This window comes from Typopeltis vanoorti, chromosome 25 (genome assembly GCF_054136105.1).
Source record: "Typopeltis vanoorti isolate ZY-2024b chromosome 25, IOZ_Tvanoo_1.0, whole genome shotgun sequence".
In the NCBI taxonomy this organism is placed as follows: Eukaryota; Metazoa; Arthropoda; class Arachnida; order Uropygi; family Thelyphonidae; genus Typopeltis; species Typopeltis vanoorti.
Window position 1 is genome coordinate 50,297,262 of NC_143573.1, and position 20,972 is coordinate 50,318,233.

At 34.0% G+C, this 20,972-nt stretch overlaps 1 protein-coding gene across 1 annotated transcript in view; it reads left to right on the top strand.

Moving 5' to 3' along the window:
* Nucleotides 1–20,294, top strand: part of LOC150092738 (patatin-like phospholipase domain-containing protein 2) — a 40,538-nt gene extending 20,244 nt beyond the window's left edge. Inside the window, exons 5-9 of the mRNA XM_090414266.1 lie at nt 3,857–3,974; nt 7,139–7,312; nt 10,803–10,938; nt 15,320–15,424; nt 19,368–20,294. Coding sequence (XP_090270392.1) covers nt 3,857–3,974; nt 7,139–7,312; nt 10,803–10,938; nt 15,320–15,424; nt 19,368–19,986 — 1,152 coding nt within the window. The 3' untranslated portion in view covers nt 19,987–20,294. The remainder of the gene's footprint in view (nt 1–3,856; nt 3,975–7,138; nt 7,313–10,802; nt 10,939–15,319; nt 15,425–19,367) is intronic.
* The last annotated feature ends 678 nt before the right edge of the window (nt 20,295–20,972 follow it).

Consider the following 20,972-nt stretch of genomic DNA (forward strand, 5'->3'; position numbering starts at 1 on the left):
CTCAAGGAGGAGAAGGGATCCCACCTCGCAATTTCAGAAGTATTACCATTCTACGTGTCATAACTTTTGAAGAATCATAAAAATGATTTATTACCCGATTAAAAAGTCAAAATCATAGATAACTTTTTTTTTTTTTCAATGGACTTCCATGAATATAATAAACACTTTGATCTTTTCAGACCACAATGCACATTATATTAAATTTCGCCACATCGAATTGACAACCATTATCTGTGATCATAAGGTTTTATTCAAATCATCCTGCAAATATTTAATTTCCCCTTCTCAGTATAACACCGTCAGCTAATAACTGAATATTTTCCCATCAAACACCACAAATGTCATTTAATATTCAAATTAAATAGCAGTGAACCAAACAGTCCTGTGGCACCACTCTGATTACCTGCCTTCTCGTTTGTTCTTCTCCACACATTCTCCTCTTTGATGTTTCACTCGGCTAACTACTTACAGGATTCATCAACAGGTGAATTCTCGTAACATTCCTCACAATCACATCTTAAATTATAACATCGTAACCAAGTAGGTTGCGCTTTTTTGTGTTCTTTGTTTAGTTTTGCCTACTAAAGAAAGAAAACCAGATTATATACAGCTAGCAGCAGCAAGAGAATTTAGCTATAATTCTCAGCTCTTAAGACTTCGTCTAAAGAAGAAAACAGGTTGTCTTGAGAGAACAGCATCTATTTCTGTAGAGACCTAAATGTCATGTGATAGATTCTCGAGCTACAATTCAACCACCCTGCTAATGGGTTGGTTTGGACCACGAAGTGATACATATTTTTGCTCTCGGTTGAGCTACGCCTTTGCTTAGACTAGCGTTTCCCAAATTTTTCCTGCGACAGAACACTTCACAAATTCCTGAAATTTTAACGGAGCACCTTGGATTGCTGTGATCATATTTTTAATATATATTTCGGATTGCAATCTACTTATATACTTCGAATTATTATTTGTGGTTTATATAAAGTTGCAAACTTTGTAGCTAAAGTGTAGATAGTTTCGAATGCTTGTGCCTTCCGATGACATTAGAAGGTGTACGAAAACCATTCACGAGCATGAAAATAAAAACGCCAGTGCCTCTTAACCAAGATCTCTCTCTGATCATGTAAGAAAACTTGCTACAGTCGACGAACAGTACCATCAACAAAATCCTCTATTAGAGCGCTCTCTAGGGCAAGTCTGTTAGCTGTACAAAACGAAAAGGTGAAGTATATAATAAATATCCATACGAAGATTATTGATGTTTCGACTAGGTGAGTGGTGGAAAAATAATCTCTCTATCTACTGTATATACACACATTCCTGCAAAAGGATTGGACTTTGAACATAATGATGATTTTTGTGTGTGTGAGTGACAAATAATTCACCTAATTTATTTTATGCATGTTGTTAATTCATTCCCAAAAAATCTGAAACGATCACTTTATTTTTATTTTTTTTAAGGTGTTCTTTTCAGTAATGTTTGCCCATAACATGATTTCCAAAAAGGATGTCGGTATTTTAAATGCAAGTAATAATTGAAGGAGGGGGGAAGGAAACTCAAATATTGGTTTGAGTATAAAGGGTTTTTGATGCATGATTAATATAAGCTCCGTCTGTAGCTCAGCATATATTCAACTTGTAACTCGTATATTGTCATATGTGCTCCAACATTATATTCTTGTTGTGAATCAGCCTGGTCGGCCTAGTGGATATGTCTCCGCTATTCATCCTGCATTTATACACTATTTTCGTCGTTTTGTGGGAAACCACCACTCTGTGTTTGTTTTGAAGGCGTTTAGTGACCTAAAGTACCACTTTTGGATTGTAATTTTTTTCGATAGCCATGGTGCATGGTCCACCGAGCATATGTACCTTGTGGAAACTATACAAAGAAATTCTTGGACGGTTGCTAAAATGCATCTTACGGGCGTGTCCACACGATTGGATCTTGCACTCTTTGGATGATGCGCTTTCTCATTCTACGCAGTTAATTCGGAGTATTTTGCCCCCCCCCCCCCAAAAAAAAATGCATTCTAGTGTTGGAACAGCGACCGGAACTTTTTTCCGTGTGACTTTTCCCCAAGAACAAGATGAAAGGGATCCCTTTTGAAACTTGGAAAGATCCAAAGACAGTGACCATAAACGAGCTAACAGAAGAGGACTTCCAATCCTGCTATACCGAATAGAAGGAACGTTAGAACCGATGCGTTTCGTGCGAGCGGAGTTACTTTGAAGGTGACCACGATGTATCAGACGATTAATTGAATACACAATTTTATATTGTATTCAATTAATTGTCATTACTACTAGACTTCGTAAAATTAACGAAGGTTAGCCTATACTATGGTAGTAAATAGAAATTACATATACGAACTATAATAGCTTTGTAAGAAAATTAAAGGATGCTTCAGAAATGCCACGCACCTACTGACCACAGTAAAAAAAAAAAAAAAAAAAACAGGATAATAATCTTAGATTACTTCTTCTTCTTCTACGCGTTATTCCCGCTTCCTATGCAGGGTCCGCGTGTTACTTAGATGCGACTTCTTGTTAGTACTACTCCCAACCGACCCGTCGCCTGGTCTGCCGCTGGGGGGGAATATATTTTTGACTGTAGAGGCGTATGTTCACGAGGCCGGTTTGCCTGTTTGCGGGATGAAAAACGCCAGATAAACTGGCGGAAAAAACCCTACTGACCGCGCCCAAGACCGGCTAACTTGGCTATGCCTGAGGAAGATCCTCAAATTCCTCACGTCTACAACGGGAATCGAACCTGGGACACTCCTTCCCCAGGCATATGGTTGCGAAGCGCAAAGCCACTAGGCTAACCGCGTGGTCTTAGATTACTTCATAATAATCTAAAAACCGAGGTAACCACCAGGTCTGGACATTGTCAAAATGATGCACGTTTATGTGCCCATCATTTTAACGATATGATGCCCATTGTTAGAAACGGAACAGTTTGGCTAAATATGTATACGATCACTTGCTCGTTGCTAAACCATTTTATAATTTCTTGATTCAATTCTTGTTAGCTTTGATACAAGAAACGTCTCTTTTCATTTAACTTGTATCTAATCTAAAATATCTCCCGAACCGTACAAAAAAAAAAAAAAAAAAAAAGTACATGAAACTTCGAATGTAGACTATACTTAAACGCTCAAGAAATTTAACATAACAGAAATCTCAGAAGATATATTCTGCCTAAGCAGAATAAAAGTTAATGAATTACTATTAATCCAAGAAATGCGTGATAGAATAAAACCAATTATTTGTTTTAAGACAAATTATCCCCAGAATCAAGTCGCAATATTTTCCCAGGAGAAAGTATTAAATATTGACTATATGAATATTTTAAAATTTTAACAGGATATTATCTGATTATGATCTGTAAAATAAAGTACTTTTACATGATACCATTTCCGCTCATTAACATCCATCATGCTTATGTCTGCGAAGGGCTGCAGCTACAGTCGTTAGATTACGATCTCAAATTTCTGAAAAGCTAAAAAGGAAGACAGTCAGACAGGTAGGTCAAGAAACGGGTACAAATGAAACAAATTATAGGGTCTGAAGCTCACTGGAGCAAGGTACAGAAGGGGACGACTAGTGAAAGCCTGAAGCAGGAAATGCTTAGTGAATATAAGAAATCACATTATGTTCCTAGTTTAGAAGGGCGGAAAAGTGTGCGTGGGAGGGGGATTAGTAGCTACAAACCGATTAACATATTTTTTTTTTTGTTTGTTTGCTATAAATCACAATATACTTTGCTAATAGAAATTTATTTTCATTCCATGTTTTTGCAATAATATAGCACCTTATGATCATGAAATGATATCAGATATTTATGTTTCAGATTACGCCTGGAAATATGTATCGATTCACTCGTATCTTATTTCCTGGTAACCCAGAACTATTAACTGAACTATGTCAACAAGGATTTGATGATGCTCTGAGGTTTCTTCAGAAGAAAAGTAAGTCAAAATTTAAAAATATGGCTAAAATTAAGCAATTAATCGAATCTACTTTTATTCATTTCTTGGTACGCTTTTAAATATCCTGAGGTTCTTATGTTCAGCTGTTATTTTTTAAACACCTTTTCAGTTATTTTCTAAACAATGAAATTAAAAAGTCGCAATACATAAAAGCAATAAGCAAATGAACAGTATGACTTTTTTAATGTAAAAATAAAAAAAAAATTAAAGTCTCTAAGAGAAGCAATACGGAAAAATCACTAAGTATTTTAAGTGAGAAGAATAGAAAAAATTTCTTTTTAAATCAAGTACAGGCTAAGCAAAGTTTGTATGATGAAAATTAAGTGTTGATGACGAGATTGTTTACCAGGATAGTAAGGCGTTATTTTCATGATATTGGCTCTGGAGCTTTATAGGCTCCTAAGACCCAAAAAATTCGAAATGGCCTACCATTCAAGCCACATTTTTAGTATTCTGTGATGAAAAGCGAAATGCCGTCTTCAGTATGATTTCGAGTAGTATAACAATAAGCCACTCGCTACTAAAGCAAAGATAAAAGAGCAGTATCTTTTCTTTCTATCTTCAGTTTCATCAGGAAAGCATTTGTTAGCTGACAACGGAATTTTAAATTCTTCTTACTAAGTACAGCATATTCAAGTATACGAAGGGAAACTAGCAAAAAATATTTCCTTCATAGTAAAGAAGTAAACAGCATATAGGAAAGAACAAAACAAACTAATTTATAAAAATACTTAAAATAAACTGATAAACTTGGTTGTTTCTTAATACTGTCTTTTAACATTTCGATTATTCAGAAAACGAAGACATGATTACACTTGTTTTGAGGCAAAGGGGCCTTCGTTAGGAAAAGGATTGTATTGCATACATCAAATAATGTGTGGTAGACGTCATGGGAAACCAACAATAGGAATGGTGAATTTAGCACTTTTTTCCCTTCTATAGACACGTTCAGTATTGAATTTGTAATGGACAGCTTCATACAGCAAGCATGACATTTTATCAGCAAACTAGCAAAATTACCCAGTGTTGTTCCGATCCTCAACTCGATTAGACATTTTTGTTTTATGTACTATTTTTGAACTATTAATTTTTTCCTCTCAAAGTTTAACCAAACTCTGCTTCATGGTGGATTTATTCTGTCAACGTCAGTGTAAATCGAAGTTCTTAAATTTTCTGGATGAATGATACCAAACGATATCATCAGAGTGTACGAGATGAACTTTCTGATAATGTCATGTGTAGTCCTAGTTTTAGTGAATAAATGAGGATCCCATAGAGGAGGAGGACCCTATATCCTATGTCCACTTTAAGATTGCAGGAAATCACTTCCTCACGAAAAACATTCAATTCCGCCAACAGAAAATAGTTCCTTCTTAAGATACAAATATCATTTGGACATAAAATTATGGGTGTTTAGTGTTTATTTAATTAAAAATGAGTACTACCTTTTTTTTAAAAAAAAAAAACAAAACACAAAATAAACTGGCTGATTTGTTTTGACCAATTACATCGCTAGATGGTCACGCTACGACTTCAAAATTAGAGAACATGTCGGAGGAGACGGGTGTTCCGATTGCAACTAGATTTTTTTTATTCCAAATTCTCATGGGAAAATATTGACGAGTCGGTCAAAGTAAATTTTGATCAACGTTTACGCGAAGCTGCAAGCTTCACACCCTGGCAAAACCAGGGAAGAGAGCGCACCATTTTTAGCGTGAAAGCCGATAAAAAGAGGTCTCGCACGTTCTGAGGCCCGCTTTTTGGCGACATCCGAAAAGTGGGCACGACAGGGACTTCAACTCGTCCATTCTAGTGCGAAGCACTTAAGCCCACTATTTGAACGTCGTTCGATGCGCTATTCGCCGAAAGATTTATGCATTTTTCTTTAGGAATGAGCAGCCCACCCTGAACAAGCCGAATGTTCAAGTCAACAATGACCCCGATCTGCCACAAATATTAAGAACGACGCTTTTTCAAATGACGGAGAATCTCTAATTCAGATACATAAAAGAAATCTTTAACCATTGTCACAAAGTAAACAAATCGAAAACTATTATATACGAAATTTAAAACAAAATACTGATGTTTGAAAAAAAAAGGAATAAAAAAAATTCTCCAAAATAAAATTAACATTTGACCGATATAATTCATAGAAAAATAAAATTAATACGAAGTATAGAAAATTTGTAAAAAAAATATTCTTGTAAGAGTCGAATTTGAAGCTTGTCTTTTTTGTAAATTAAAACAAAAAAAAAAAGCAATTTTCATCAAATATCTGTTAATGAGAGTAGGCAGTATGCATCTTCTTTGCGGTGAGTGGGCTGCAATCTTAAAGTGGAACGGAGCATAGACTTCCCATTAACCATATCAGACATCTTTCTTCAGTTTGAAGCCTTGGCAATGAATACAGATTTTATTTTTTTTTTTATACTGGTACTTTACTAGCATTATCAGATAAGCGGCATTTTCCATCCCTCCTCAGTTCATTTATTCTGGAGGAAAAGAGTCTCCTTAATTTAAGGTTTCCGAGCAGAAGCACAATTATCTGTCCCTACTTAGATGTTTTCATTTGTCTTGGAATCGTATCTAACTTTTATAACCCTTACTCGTCTGTGTTTTAAAGTTTCAATAGACTGTATGCGGTTTTTATGTGTTCCATAACCGCTAGAACAATGCTCGTCTCCTCCGTAGACGCAGAAAGAATGGAGGTCCTGTTACAATGTCCCGAATTAAAATCGAAATGATAATGTGATACGATCCTACTAGCACGTGGCACTCGCTGTGTATAGGTTAACACCGATTGTTGTATTTATCTTATATTTCTGTCCCTTTTTTAAATTGTGTGTGTGTTCCACGGCGAAATATTTCACCGTGCTACACTCTCAATTACTACATCGCAGATTATGTTTTTGGTTATATTCTTTCCTAAAATGTGATTCATCTTGGCGAAAATTCTCATTAACCTTACGATTGGCATCGCTAAGATTTTATTCGCATTTCCTTTCTTCCTCAAATAGAGTAGATAATGGATTTTTAACTGGAATTTCTTTTGGAGTTATTATTACAAGCCAAAATAACTATATACAGATATTATAATAACCTATAAAAAAAATACCATGCTAATATTTAATTTTGTTTTACAGACCTGTTATCATGTACAAGTTGCTTGTCCACGCAGTCAAGTCTTGTGGTAACAGACGACAAAACGGAAGAACTGATCGTGACGAATGAGGATTGCGATTACCATGACGTTCGCTTAGACTGTAAGCATTGCAAGCAGATCACAACACCTGCGATGCCAGAAACTTTAGTCAAATGTAAGATGCATTCTTAGTTGCTTGTTAACAACTTGAAGTCATTTTGCTAATGAAAAGGGACATTATAGGATGTTTTCTGACAGTACTCAATAATTATAAACTCAGTTGAACGCTTAATATAGCATTTAAAGGAGACTGTTTTCAAAACATTAGGACAGTTCAATATGTTACGTTACAGAGCTCCAAGCTATTCACAACTCAGTTTAGTGAGTTCATGAAACTGAAAGTTTGGTTATGACTAAGAAATTGTCTTCATTTATTGTAAAGCAGAATGGGTTAAAGTACCCCAAGATCTGTATTTTCACGACGTTCGTCCCTTCTATACGTAAATTATCTTCTAACTTCAAATTCTGTTTTTTTGGATAATATCACACTTTATTACACCTGTTTATTTAACAAACCTTATAATGGTCAAATATTCCAAGCTTCGAGATATTCCATAATCAATACCATTAAACTTGATCTCTCACTGATTCGAGTTTAGGACAACATAGTAAGCGCTTGATACACCGAAACTTACTTGCTTCATTTTCATTTTTACCTTTTGAAAATACTCAGATCTTATTTTCTGGGTTATTAGTTTAAGCCACTAGCCCTTTCTGTCATCCACATTATATCCCAAATCTGTCCAACCTTAGTATAATTCTTCGTAATTTGAGTAGATGCATCAGAAACGTCTCAGAAATGCTTGATTCTATCCAGAGAAGCCAATCCTGCTAACCAACGGTCAACCCCCATCTTTCTGTGGTATGGTGTGTTTCCAGAAAAGGAGCTTTTGGTGAGGCTAGTATTCTGCTAGAGAAAATATAAAACCTCTAGTTGGCTGATGACCTTCATCGTCCTGTTTATTGGAGGCGTGAAGTGGCCATTGCCATATTTTATCTCCAGAGTAGGGTCTTCGTGTTTTGTTTTTTCCCCACCCACATATGATGACTTTGCATATGATGGTATACTAAACAAACCGTAACTGATTGAATTAGGAGTCGGCCTCGAACTTCCATTCGAGGGTACAGCAATAAAGAGATTCTGCAAGATTTCCGCTGGATGATAATACGGTACTGGACTTCTTAGAATGTCAGGAAGCTTAATGACCAATTAGCAAATAATTCTTACTCTGTCGGATCGTGGCTGAAGGGAGTTGAAATATAGCAGTTTGGTACATCCCGTATGGAAGTCACGTAAACAAGTCCTTCTCTGTTGTATTTCCCTGCTCTGAAGCTTTCCAGCATTTCGCTAATGAAACATAGCATACTAAATAGGAGACACTGCACAGTGTCCTTTTTAACCTTAGAGACATCGCAAAAAAAAAAAAAAAAAAAAAAATCACCAAAATATCAAAAATTCAAAATATCCTTAAGTGACAAAATTCCATGTTAATAAATAAATCTTCCACATTCATTTCACTGTTATCCTCTTTTTGTTGCCTTTATCGTTCTCTCATTTTAGACGATCATAATGATCCCTTTTATTATTTATGCCTTAAAGTTGATTTCATACAGTCTAACATGGATCTTCCTCGAAGACGACTTCATATGAATCACTTCACGATTCATATTCAAACTGACTCTTTTATCTAAATTCATAGGTTAAGCCGGACTGTTTGCTCCCATGGAAATTCCTCTCTTGGCAACTCGTTATAAACAGTAAAACATTTATAAAGATTTAGAACACTTCACTATTAATTTTTCAGCATTTCGCTAATGAAACATAGCATACTAAATAGGAGACACTGCACAGTGTCCTTTTTAACCTTAGAGACATCGCAAAAAAAAAAAAAAAAATCACCAAAATATCAAAAATTCAAAATATCCTTAAGTGACAAAATTCCATGTTAATAAATAAATCTTCCACATTCATTTCACTGTTATCCTCTTTTTGTTGCCTTTATCGTTCTCTCATTTTAGACGATCATATTAATATTTGCGATCCAAGATCGCAAATATTAATAGTGGAAGAAGATTAATCTAGAATGCAAGGCTATGCGACATCTCCGAGCCAAGCAGAAAATGTTCGGTTTGCGTACGATCTCAAAAATCTAATAATAGCTCTAGAAAGAGATAAAGAGCAAAAGAATGATGAACAGAGTGATATTTGGTAAATATAATAGTGTGAAGAATGCAACTTCCAGAAATATTTTTATGCTCTTCGCTAAAGAAAATTAGCTCAGTGAAGCACAAATTATTAAGTTTCGGACTTGATTTGGCTTGCAGATCTTTTATCTTAGATAAACGTAACTACATTTTTCTTCCTCAGCATTATTTTCGTAACAGTTTCTTTTAATATTCAGCTAACATTAATAATAGTTCATGTCGTGTTTAATTTACCGTAAAAAAATTGACCATAAACATGAAACTTAATTGCGATTTAAGTGAGGTATTTGACCTTGACTAATCAGTTTCTTTGCTGAATCAATCGCGTGAACATAGTCACTATATTGGCTACATGCCAAAGAAAGTAGCGTGGAGTAATTCGAATTTTGTAGTCGAAAGGTGTAGCAGATGCAGAAAATCATTCACGATTTACATCTTAGTATGCTGACAACGTTTTGTCAAAGTGAAGCGTACAGTGGTTCAGAAGCAGCCTAAACAAATATCAGTTAACGGACTTTGCTGACAGAGAATGATTGGTGCACCCTTAATTACTGAAATCGCTCTAGGTTTCTGCCCTCAATCAAAATTTTACAGCCCCATTTTATTGACTTTTCCGGGTTTGTTTTTTTTTTACTTAAAAAATTGAATAAGGGAAATCGAAAATTTTCATTTCATAAAATTTACTAACGTAGTCATTTTTATTTTAATAGAATCACACTTATAAAATATCGAAAATTTTTTATTTTTTTTAAAAGTTTTATATATATGTACGCATTTGGATTCCATTGTAATCATGCGCCCTAACTCTATGTTATTCCTAGTATTGTTCTCAGCTGTACTGACGATGTCCTAAGACACTTAGGTCGAACTACTGACGTATTAAAAAAAACCCTATTACTGGTTTTACGTGTTTATTTAGTCATGAATTCTCCACAGGTTTCTTTATATAATCAAAAATATATATATATACTGTGTGTGTATTGATGGAATGCAGCCCTTGTAAACGTATTTCCTCAAGTACGTTTACAAGGCTGCATAGAGCCAGTTCAGAATACCATAACAGCCAAAGCAACGTCGCTATCTGCCAGAAAAATTACTGAAAACAGATTAAGCGTGATTTGAATATTCCAACTGGCTTCATTTGAGAACCATTGTTAATTGATATTGGAAATAACTCGCCTATTTAAAAAAAAAAAAAAAAAAAAAAAAAAAAAAAATGGGGCTTTTCGTATTCTGTACATGATTTGAACCCAGTCTTTCCAATCAACCCCATCGTCGAAACCCTTTGAGCTACGGAGGCTCCCACTAACAAGAATATAAAGTAATAAAATTGTTCTTAATCATATTTGGAAATATTTTAAAGATAACAATATTCTTTTATTATTTAACTATTTCCATAGCTCTCAGGGACGCATGTGATGAAGTAAACACAGGAATTATCAACTGGCTCTTCCGCTATCGTTCCGTCAAGTTCCTCTCTTTCCTTTCGCTCCCTTGCGTTCTTCCAGTCGATATTACAGTTGTGATTATGTGCAAGTAAGTCTGTAAAATGAATATTCAATTATAACTAAAAAAACACGTTAATAATTATTCTCCATAATTTAATTCTATTTTAAATCTAAGAAGTGCGAATTGAGGATAAGTCACTCATGTAATTGAGCATAATTAAAGAATTGTCATCTAAAAAAGAAATAAAATTGTAATACATTAAGAAAAGTTTTACTGACGTGAAAGAAAAATAGAACCTAATACTCTAATGTGAGCTCTTATATACAGTGTTTAATAGTAAAATTTATTTTGACCCCTTTTGTCATTTATTGTAAAGCTTCTTGAGGATTCTCTTCTGTCATCTTTCTTTCGTTTTTAACACTTCTTTATTAAAACGTAATAGCGCTTATGCTTTGTTAACATGGCTTTCAAGTGTACATGGTATTTTAGGTTTAAAAATATCACTTATACACCAGTTGGCAGTTTCAATTATTTTAATACTTCTAATTACAGTCATGCAATTTCATATATTGCCGTTCCCATTTTATATCTGTATTAAATGAAATAATATTAACAATCCATTATTATTTTGTAGTCGATTATTTTTGAGATTTTAAAAAGCTTCGAAATTAATCGGAGAACTTATGAGACGAGAATACAACCGTCGGCATCATACGACATGAACTCTACCCAGATCCCTTTTTTGTTATTCGTCATTTGGTAGTGTTTTTGACTTAAAGTTTCACTAGCTTAACAGCTGCTTCTAATTTTTGGTTCCATTTGGAGACCAGGCAGAAGCCTTATGAGGGCAAAACTGTGTGTTCAATACCGTAGCAGTACCATGTTGGAAAGCTGCATTGCGGACTTGTGGCCAATGAGAGAATTATAATTGTTGAAATAACTGTTTGGAAGGCTTTAATTTGGTGATAAGGCAGCTAAATGAAAGTATATTTAAATATCGATCTATATAATATATGTATAAATAGATATTTGGCAAATGAAAAAATAATGGATTTTGAATATCATTTCTTTCGACAAATTTTAAAGCCTTTCAGGCTCTTCCTTCAACACGATTTGTGTGTGTGTTAGAAGTTTTAGCTACTTAACTTCTGCTTTTTAAATTTTCTATAGATTTAGAACCTTCACATCATTTACATATTTCCTAATCACCCGATTTTCTTTTCTTTTTTTTTTAGATGCCACATGCTTTAATTATACTTCACGTCTTGATTACATGACTTATCTATTGTGTTGATTCATTATGCTTTGCTAAATTCAACATTTATGCAAAATTGTTTAATTAAGCTTTTCTAAATTATCTGAATTGCTTTAAATCCTTTTATTTTACATTCTTAAATTATTAAGAGTTGTTCATATTGTATGAATTAATTATTATATTGGCTCCCTGTATGTAACTATGGGCAGACTCGCCATTTTGCAGAACATGCCCAAGGATATTTATTTTTCGTTCACGGCAGTAAGCTGGGTGACATTTAATGAGCTTAAACGATGCAAATTGCCATTGTAGCACATCTTTGATATCTGTAAAGTGAATCTTCGTGAAAGATAATGGGGCATCCTGCCCTTAGCAATTCTTGAATGACTTGGCGAAATCAAGGCGACATAGATAACCATATGTTATTGAATCAAACAAAGCTATAGAACTGTCTTCTGAAAATATTTGGTCTGTTTTCCAACGACGAAGTTCAGTTTTTGCTTTAATTGTCCAGATCAGTGCGTTTTCCCCCCCCCCCCCTCTCACTAAACTCCATAAACAGAGGAGTAATGAGGCTGTGGCCCCGGCCATAGGCGCAAAAATTGAGATTTTTAAAGTTTTTTTAGAAAGGCGCAATTTTCTTTTTTGGCCATAGGCGCCAAAATTCTTCACGACGTCTCTGCTCATAAATGAACAAGTGGACCGAAACACGGAACAAGTGGACCGAGACAGAATCGCAAGAAATAAACAACAAACCAGTACTGGACAGATGAAGTATAATACACAGCTTCCACTGGTCAATTATCAGTTCCCTCCCCACTGCCAGGGGAGGAGAGGGAGCTCTAGTGAAATGGAAATAGTAACCAGACCTACTATAGAAATGACAACCTGACCTTCACCTCCCTGCGAGACCTCCTAGTTTGCTTATTGAAGGGCCAAAGCGGCTGATGCTATATTTGGTGTCCAGAGAAGGAATTTCAGCTAGCATACTCAATCTTTTTCATGCAGTGTTAGTTACACCCTTCAAGGACACGAAACACACTGTAAAAGACATCCTCCATTCGAGACCACAGCAGTGAAGCAGTTCTGCAGATCACATTGCAATATTGCGCACAGGATGGAATTTAATTATAATGCATCCGTGAAAGAAGACTAGATACTCTCCTGTATGGGAGACATGCTTGAGAATTTCTCTTTTCTCGAAACATGTTCTTACTTTCTAACTGTACACACACACACACACACACACAACTACTCTTTCTGTGAAGAAAATCATAAAATATCATACCTAGATACACTTTACCAACATTCGAGGTATAAACCTACGTATAAATAATGTACATCAACATACCTCACTTAGTCTTTGACTAACTTTAAATAACTAAAACAACAACAGCACGCTTAAGCTTTTGTGTGGCATAGGCACACCGACATCAAATAGATGTCTATGTGCGTCGAAAAGTAATGCACACGATGTATTATTAATTTATTTTTTCTTTTTGATAATGGGAATATTTATTTTAAAATTTTTTAAACAATTTTCTTAAATATATAAAGAGCCAATAGGCTTCATTTCGGCGATATAAACATTATTTAAATTAAGACGATATTAAATCCCACATTGTTTTAAAACCGAATAAGAGAAACTCAAAGTTTGGAATCAGAGAGTTTCATGCCGAATATAGTATAATAAACTATAAAAGTATCGGCGACTACTAGCGTGAGCTAATGCAAGTAGTCCAAGTACGTGGTACAAACTCGGGCAACTCGCAGCAAAGGTGGTAAAGTTCTGATCGCTATTCTTGCTATTTTCCATAATGCAAAACACATTTCCTAGGAAATGTACGCTGTATTAATTTGGTCTAGCTACTCACTGATGAAGCCTCAATAAAGGCTGAAACCGGTCTGGGTAGTGACCTCCCACCATAATGTAATAACAACATACATTTCCTAGGAAATGTGTTTTGCTTTATGGAAAATACCAAGAATAGCGATCAGAACTTTACCACCTTTGCTGAGAGTTGCCGGAGTTTGTACTACGTACTTGGACTACTTGCATTAGATCACGCTAGTAGTCGCCGATTCTCTTATAGTTTATTATACTTTCGGCATGAAACTCTCTGATTCCAATCTTTGAGGTTTCTTATTCGGTTTTAAAACAATGTGGGTTTTAATATCCCCTTAATTTAAATAATGTTTAAATAATTTATTAAATAATATTAATAATTTATCATTGCAATAATAAATTATAATTTTTGCTGAACTTATTAATTCTACCAATCATGATTAAAATAGGTATTTCTTAACAGTTAATGATTGACTTGAAATCTACCTTATATTTCTGTCTCCTATTTTGCTAGGCTGACCTTGCCCAGGTTAATGATGGCGATGCCACAAAGCATGAATTTTAAGTGCCTTGAATCATCCATATGGTAAAAAATAGTTGGAATTTAACTGCGCATAACCTGCGTCTCCATTACTCGGCATCAATGATGTCCTTTGGTTGGAAAGACTAAGATTCGAATCATTTCTAGGGCACGGTTTTTCGAAAGTTAGCCGGCCTCGTATGAAAGTCATAAGGTTTTTCTTCTCAGAAACTTGGGGATTTCATTCTTCCGAACGGGCAAACCGCGCAAAGGAACACCAGCAGTTTACGGACACTGGTTTCACATCCTCAATTGCTTCAACCATAATTCCAAACAAGTTGGTAACAACACGTACAGTCAAATGGCAAAGAGTTCTGATGTTCACACATCCATTCCTATAAACTTTCATTAGTTCACGAATGTCAGTTGGTGGAATATTTTCTGTAATCACAAACTCAGTCACTGCGCGATTGAGTTTGATTACAAACTACTCAGTCGCCCTGTTTCATCCACCGCAGCATCACCTCTTCACACTATACCACTTTCACTGCTATATAATTAAAATCTAGTGGCCAGAAAATTTACAAGAAAGTAAGAAAAAAAAACGAATCTATGAGTACGGCCAATACAGTCCACGCTGGTAGGCGAGTTTGTTTAAAAAAAAAATGTGTGTGTGTGTGTGTGGAGACCTATTTCAGTGTACACATTATACTCTTATAAAATGTTTTAAATTTGGACTGTTCAGATCAGCCTTTTTTTTTGTTGTTTAAAAAAAAATTAAAATATTGATATATCGCCTTTTAAGAAGGTACAACAATTCATTTGAACTAATTATATTTTTTTACAGGTTTTTTCGTTCTATACCAAAACTGAAAGACGATTTCAGGAATTTTCATTCATTTGGAAGAGAACTACTCAGGAAATTGAAACAGAGTGGACATTATTCTGCTCAGTACGTTATACTATTGATTTCGTTCTAATCGAAATCTTAATGCTATGTAGTTAAAGAAAATTCTCTATTAGTATTCCTCTTCTTATTTTTTTTTTTTTATTCTCTACACATGTAAGACAACTGCTCTGAAAATTTTGGAAATTAGTTTAGTAATCTTTAGTTAATAATATGCAGTCTTGTAAAAAAAAAAAAAAAAAAAATAATAATATTTATATGGTGATCCCAGCTTTTGCTTTTCCTGGTAAAATAGCTAAAAAATATATGGACTAGTAATGAAGAGATTTACAGACTGGGAGCACCGAAAAAAAAAAGTTACTGACACGTATGATAGGTTACACCCCTTAAAAATTAAAATTGAAGTTAGGTGAGGAAAAGTGCTGGAGATCGTTATTATTCAATCAGATTTCACTGTTCTACACAGGCTGAATAATTTTTATAGGACTTTTCCCAGTTATCTTCCTTAGATATAAGAATAACATTCTAGATGAGTTCGGTGCTGAGAACGATAGTAAGGATAAGGAATTTACTGTTCTGTTTTTAAACGACTACAACTTGTCTACTTTGTACAAACCTGTTCGCTTGGGTAGCTTACGGAGATATGGAAATAGTGAAGTGCAATGGTGGGTAACTAAGATATTAGGTCCATGAAATGTCAAATACGGGATGGACTGCAGCAGAGTTGAGCAAATAAACTCAAAACAGCGCCTATGATAGAAATGCGAGTTAATGAAAGGATTTATTTTGCCATTACAGGAGAGAAGGCCAGGTTTCGCGACAGCTAGTTAGACAACTGATTGCTTGGTACACGTGCAAGTTATATGTCGTGGTTTAAATCATATCTTACGTCATTAAGAAATAAATAACAAAATAAGACTCTTATTGGGAAGATTATTCTAAACAACTGGAATATGACTTACGGAGAACAGAAACAAGTATGGAGCATGATCCGAAATCAAATAAAAGAAATTTGTGAATACATAAATATACCAGTCATAGAAAGAACAATGGGAAAAGTATTTACCTACTTTATGAAGGCGTAGAAGAAATGAAATGTCTGAAATGCCACAGCCAGAAAACACGGATGAAATTGAAATAATTAATTTAATTGAATCAGTCATCTCAAAATTAAGAAATAGAAATCACCTGGATGGAATTTATAAAGGAAAGACTGAAAAGATGAGAAATTTAATTAAACATCTTTTCGAAAAGACAGACTCTCAATGAATTGAGAGTGAATATCACATTATCAATAAGTAAAAAGGGAACAAAATCTGAACCAAAAAAACTATCGCGAATAAACTTACTGTACACCATCCTAAAAATGTGTACAAGAATTATGAAAAGAAGCATTAGACATGACTCAATTATAATGACCAACAAGGATTCCGTAAGAGAAGATCATGTACTGATGTTACATTTGTTATAAAATAAATAACAGAAAAATCAAAATTCAGCAAACCAGTATTTATTTATTTCATTGACGTAGAGAAGGCTTTCGATAGAATCAGATTACAGGATGTCCTGAATGTACACTACAGTAAGAAAGATACTACTGCAAATGATCAGAGATATATATATATATATATATATATATATATATATATATATATATATATACACACACACAAAATGTGATTCTTTAAAATCCATATTTAACGTAATCATGACCGAAATAATAATAGAATTTGAGAAACAGATATTAAATGGAATTAAAATTAAAGAAAATTTAAATTTATTAAATATGCAGATAATGTAGTATTATTTACAGAAAATAAAGATCTTCAAAAGCAATTATTCAAATCCCAACAGATATGCAGCAATTTTACCATGCAAATATCAACATAGAAATCAAAAACAATGGTAAATGCGAAAGAGCCAATCAAATGTGAATTAGAACTAAATGGAAGAATACTGAACAAGTAATGATGAAATTTAAATACTGTAGGCATAACTAACTGCGAACAGTGGAAAGTCTAACACAGGATGAAGCAAAAGACCAATCCCCGAAGGCTAATAAAATATCGGAATGTCTAATTCAACTATATGTGAAAAAATAAAGATCTAAGAATATACAAATCAGTAGTAAGACCAATATTGATGTATGTGTGTGAAACAAAAATAACCATCATAAATATAACATGCAAAATGAAAACATTAAGAAAAAATAAAACAAAATTTAATCAAGTAAAAAATGAAGAATGTCGATTACAACACCTAAAAGGCAGGGATAAAAAAGATTGGAATCGAATCGATATGCTAATTGATGTTTTCAATCAAATGGTGACATACGGAAGTGGAAGGTTTTCCTCCGAAAATTAGAGTTTTTCGACCCTCAAAACAGGCAAACCGGCTAGATGAACACATGCAATAACAGACAGGATATTACGAGAATGAGAAGTAACCATCCTATTCCGTCGGATTTGGCCTGCACAGTGTGGACTACGCGCTGGCGTAAATCAGGAGGATAAATACACTATTAACAAATATTTGATAATATTTTTTATAATAATCTCACCCAGAATAGGCTATTAACCAATTCTACATTAGTACTCGGAGTAGTATAACGGTTAAATAATCTGGGAACCCAACTCTAGAGAACGGACTTCAAGAACCTGAAGCCTCCAGTAAGCAGGATGGTTATCTCATAATACTTAGCAGTGAAATTCATCTACCACCTGAATATAATAATTATACTTCTCTATATTTCGTTCCGTGTTAGGCTGAATGGCTTGTCACGGCCAAGTACCTTGACATTCTTATAAATGTACTAACTGCTTATGAAAGAGTGGTCAATACTGTCTTCTGCTTCTGTAAATTGCGTGTGTTCTTCTGGCTCGTTTATCTGTTTTGAAGGTTTAAAAATGCGAGTTTCCAGAGTTAAACTCCTTTATCAGCTGTTTTTCGACTTCTACCACGAAAATATGAAACCGTCTAATTCACCTTTGGTTGAAAAGCCCGCCAATAAGATTCCTCGAATCCTTGACTGGATTTGAATCCAGTCAGATCTAGTCCTACACTAAATCTGTGTGTGGTGATTTCGTGGTGACTTTTTTTTTTTGCTTTCTCTCAAACTCGACCAATTAGTCAAACTAATTTTTTTACTATACAGAACTTAATAACAGAGCGAAATTTTTACATGGTGGTATGGTCGTCCACTCCCTAACCAATAGGTTGTGGGTCTGAATCCCACTGTGGGACAAGGTTGTTTGTGAATGTCTGTAGGTGTGGTAGTGAATTTCATCTTCCTGGATGAACCATTACCCTGCTTATTGGACGCGTGAAATGGTCTGGAAAGTTCCATGTTTTGTATCTACAGTGATGACAGTTATCTAATCGTTAGTTGCAAATACGCACTAATTATTAAATCACTATAGGTTTATGGCCTATTGTTAAAATAAATGGAGTATGATGGGAGAGGAATATATTTGTAAAAGGATGACTGAGTTTAAGGTTGAGGTATAATTTACTGCTTAAATTAGACCTCCCGCGAATAAATTTTACATTTTTCATCATTATAGATAATATACTCGTACCTAAACAGATTTTGAAATTATATAATAAATGCATTATTAGATTTTTTAATTCAGCGAATTTTCAAACTAACCATTTGAAGATTTTCAAAATTTTGTATGCCACGTTTTTTAATATGAAAAAAAAAAGTACTCTCCATATGAGTCATGCTTTGTGCAGCTCAAAATAAAGATTAATAATTCCTACACTTCACTTAAAATTCTAGATGAATCAGCCAGTTTACTCAGTGAAGGGTCGTATTTGACTTTAGTTTAGGAGTAATTTGAGATGTTGGAGGCAGAGAGAAAAAGTACTGATAAATAGTTATTATTTTTTAACAGTTCTTTTAAGTGAGGACTGAAGTTTATTAATGACTGTTAACTTTATTGATATAATTGATTTCAACTTTTCGTTCTGTTTTCTTTTGGTGTAGGGTATCTTGCCATTTAGCCCTGAGAGAGTACGATTGCCAAGAAAGGTCGTGGTTACAAAACAAGTTCGTACACAGGAAAAAGAGTTCGAAAAAAGAAAACAAAATGTCGAATAATCACCGCAATAACACCACTAACCGCGAGCCTTCGGAAAATAGTTGGATGAACAGAACATTTGATAACAGCAACGATTCTGTTACAACAGTTCGAAGTTCCGAACGCGTTATCAGCAATCTGAAGTTTGATCTCACCGTAGATTTCAATTCCAGTTCGACTTCAGAAAAAACCGAACACAAACAATTTACAGAAGCTTTAAAATGTTTGCACACAAGTCAAGAAGAAATGAGCAGCTTGGACATTGCTAACCGAGCTCTTTCTCTAAAGCGACATTGCATAGACTCTTGTAGTAACATACAGTTTCAACCTTCTGATCCAGTCAACAAAATTTTGGACATTACAAATCAACAAGAGGCACTTATGATGTTTTATTATGTAGATGAAGACAGAAAGATGAAAATGACTGAAATTTTTAACGTCACTGATCATCCTTTTCAAGGTAATGAAAGAGAACAAGGAATAAGAGATATTTCTTCACGAGTAGAGCGTAATGAATATCTATAAATTTCAATACCTAGTTAAGTCGGTTATTTTCATATTATGCTAGCAAAAAGAATTAATGTTTATTCTAAACATATTTTAGAAAAACAAGACATCGTGAAGAGAACATGTATGATTTGCATCTTTTTTTTTTTTTTTTTTTGGTTACTCTTTATTTGAAGACTCCTTTTTACAATTTGTATTTCAAGATTTGAAGTATCAATGACCTGCAAAAATGATGCTTTATTATGAGGATTTTTAATTATAGATGGAACTGTTAATGTGAGAGGATTCTTGACTATGGATAATGAGTACCATTTCCTGAGCCTGATTTCAAGTCTGGACATTAAGAAAGGAATATTTAATGTCTGTCAAAATTTATTTTGTATTAGCATATCTCCTAAAAAAAAAAAAAAAAAAAAAAAAAAAAATCTCATATGTTTAAAAAAAGTGAATAGGGTAAGGTTGGCTGTAATTTAGAAGCGGCTACTTGTCTGATATTTTGTTGTTGTTTCTGATGCTGTTTTTTTTTTTTTTTTTTTTTTTTTTTTTTTTTTTTTTTTTTTTTTGCTAGAATTTCAGAGAATCTTAACAATTAAAACCATAACACATTCAAGTAGCTAATCTCCTGTTTTCATCCAGCATTATATTTATGAAATGTTTTAAGAGATATTTAGTTTTTAGACGAAGGAAGTAAATCAATTTTTTTTTTACTTTTCATCATTATTATAATGGTTTTAATTTTAATTAGATTTCTTTCTTTTTAAATTTCTTCTTCCTCAGAGTTGGTTGTTATTTATAGGCAAGCACTGCAAATTTTTTTTTTTAACTCCAGCGCTAGTTTTCATATTTCAAACCCAGCTGCATCTTTTATACTTTGTCTTGCCACGGTTATGCTCAAAACTATTTAGTTTTTTTTTTTTTTTTTTCCATCCGTATTGCTATAGAATAGCAGAATGATACTAGCATTAACTTTCATAGACACAGTTGATGTTAAATATAACATTTCA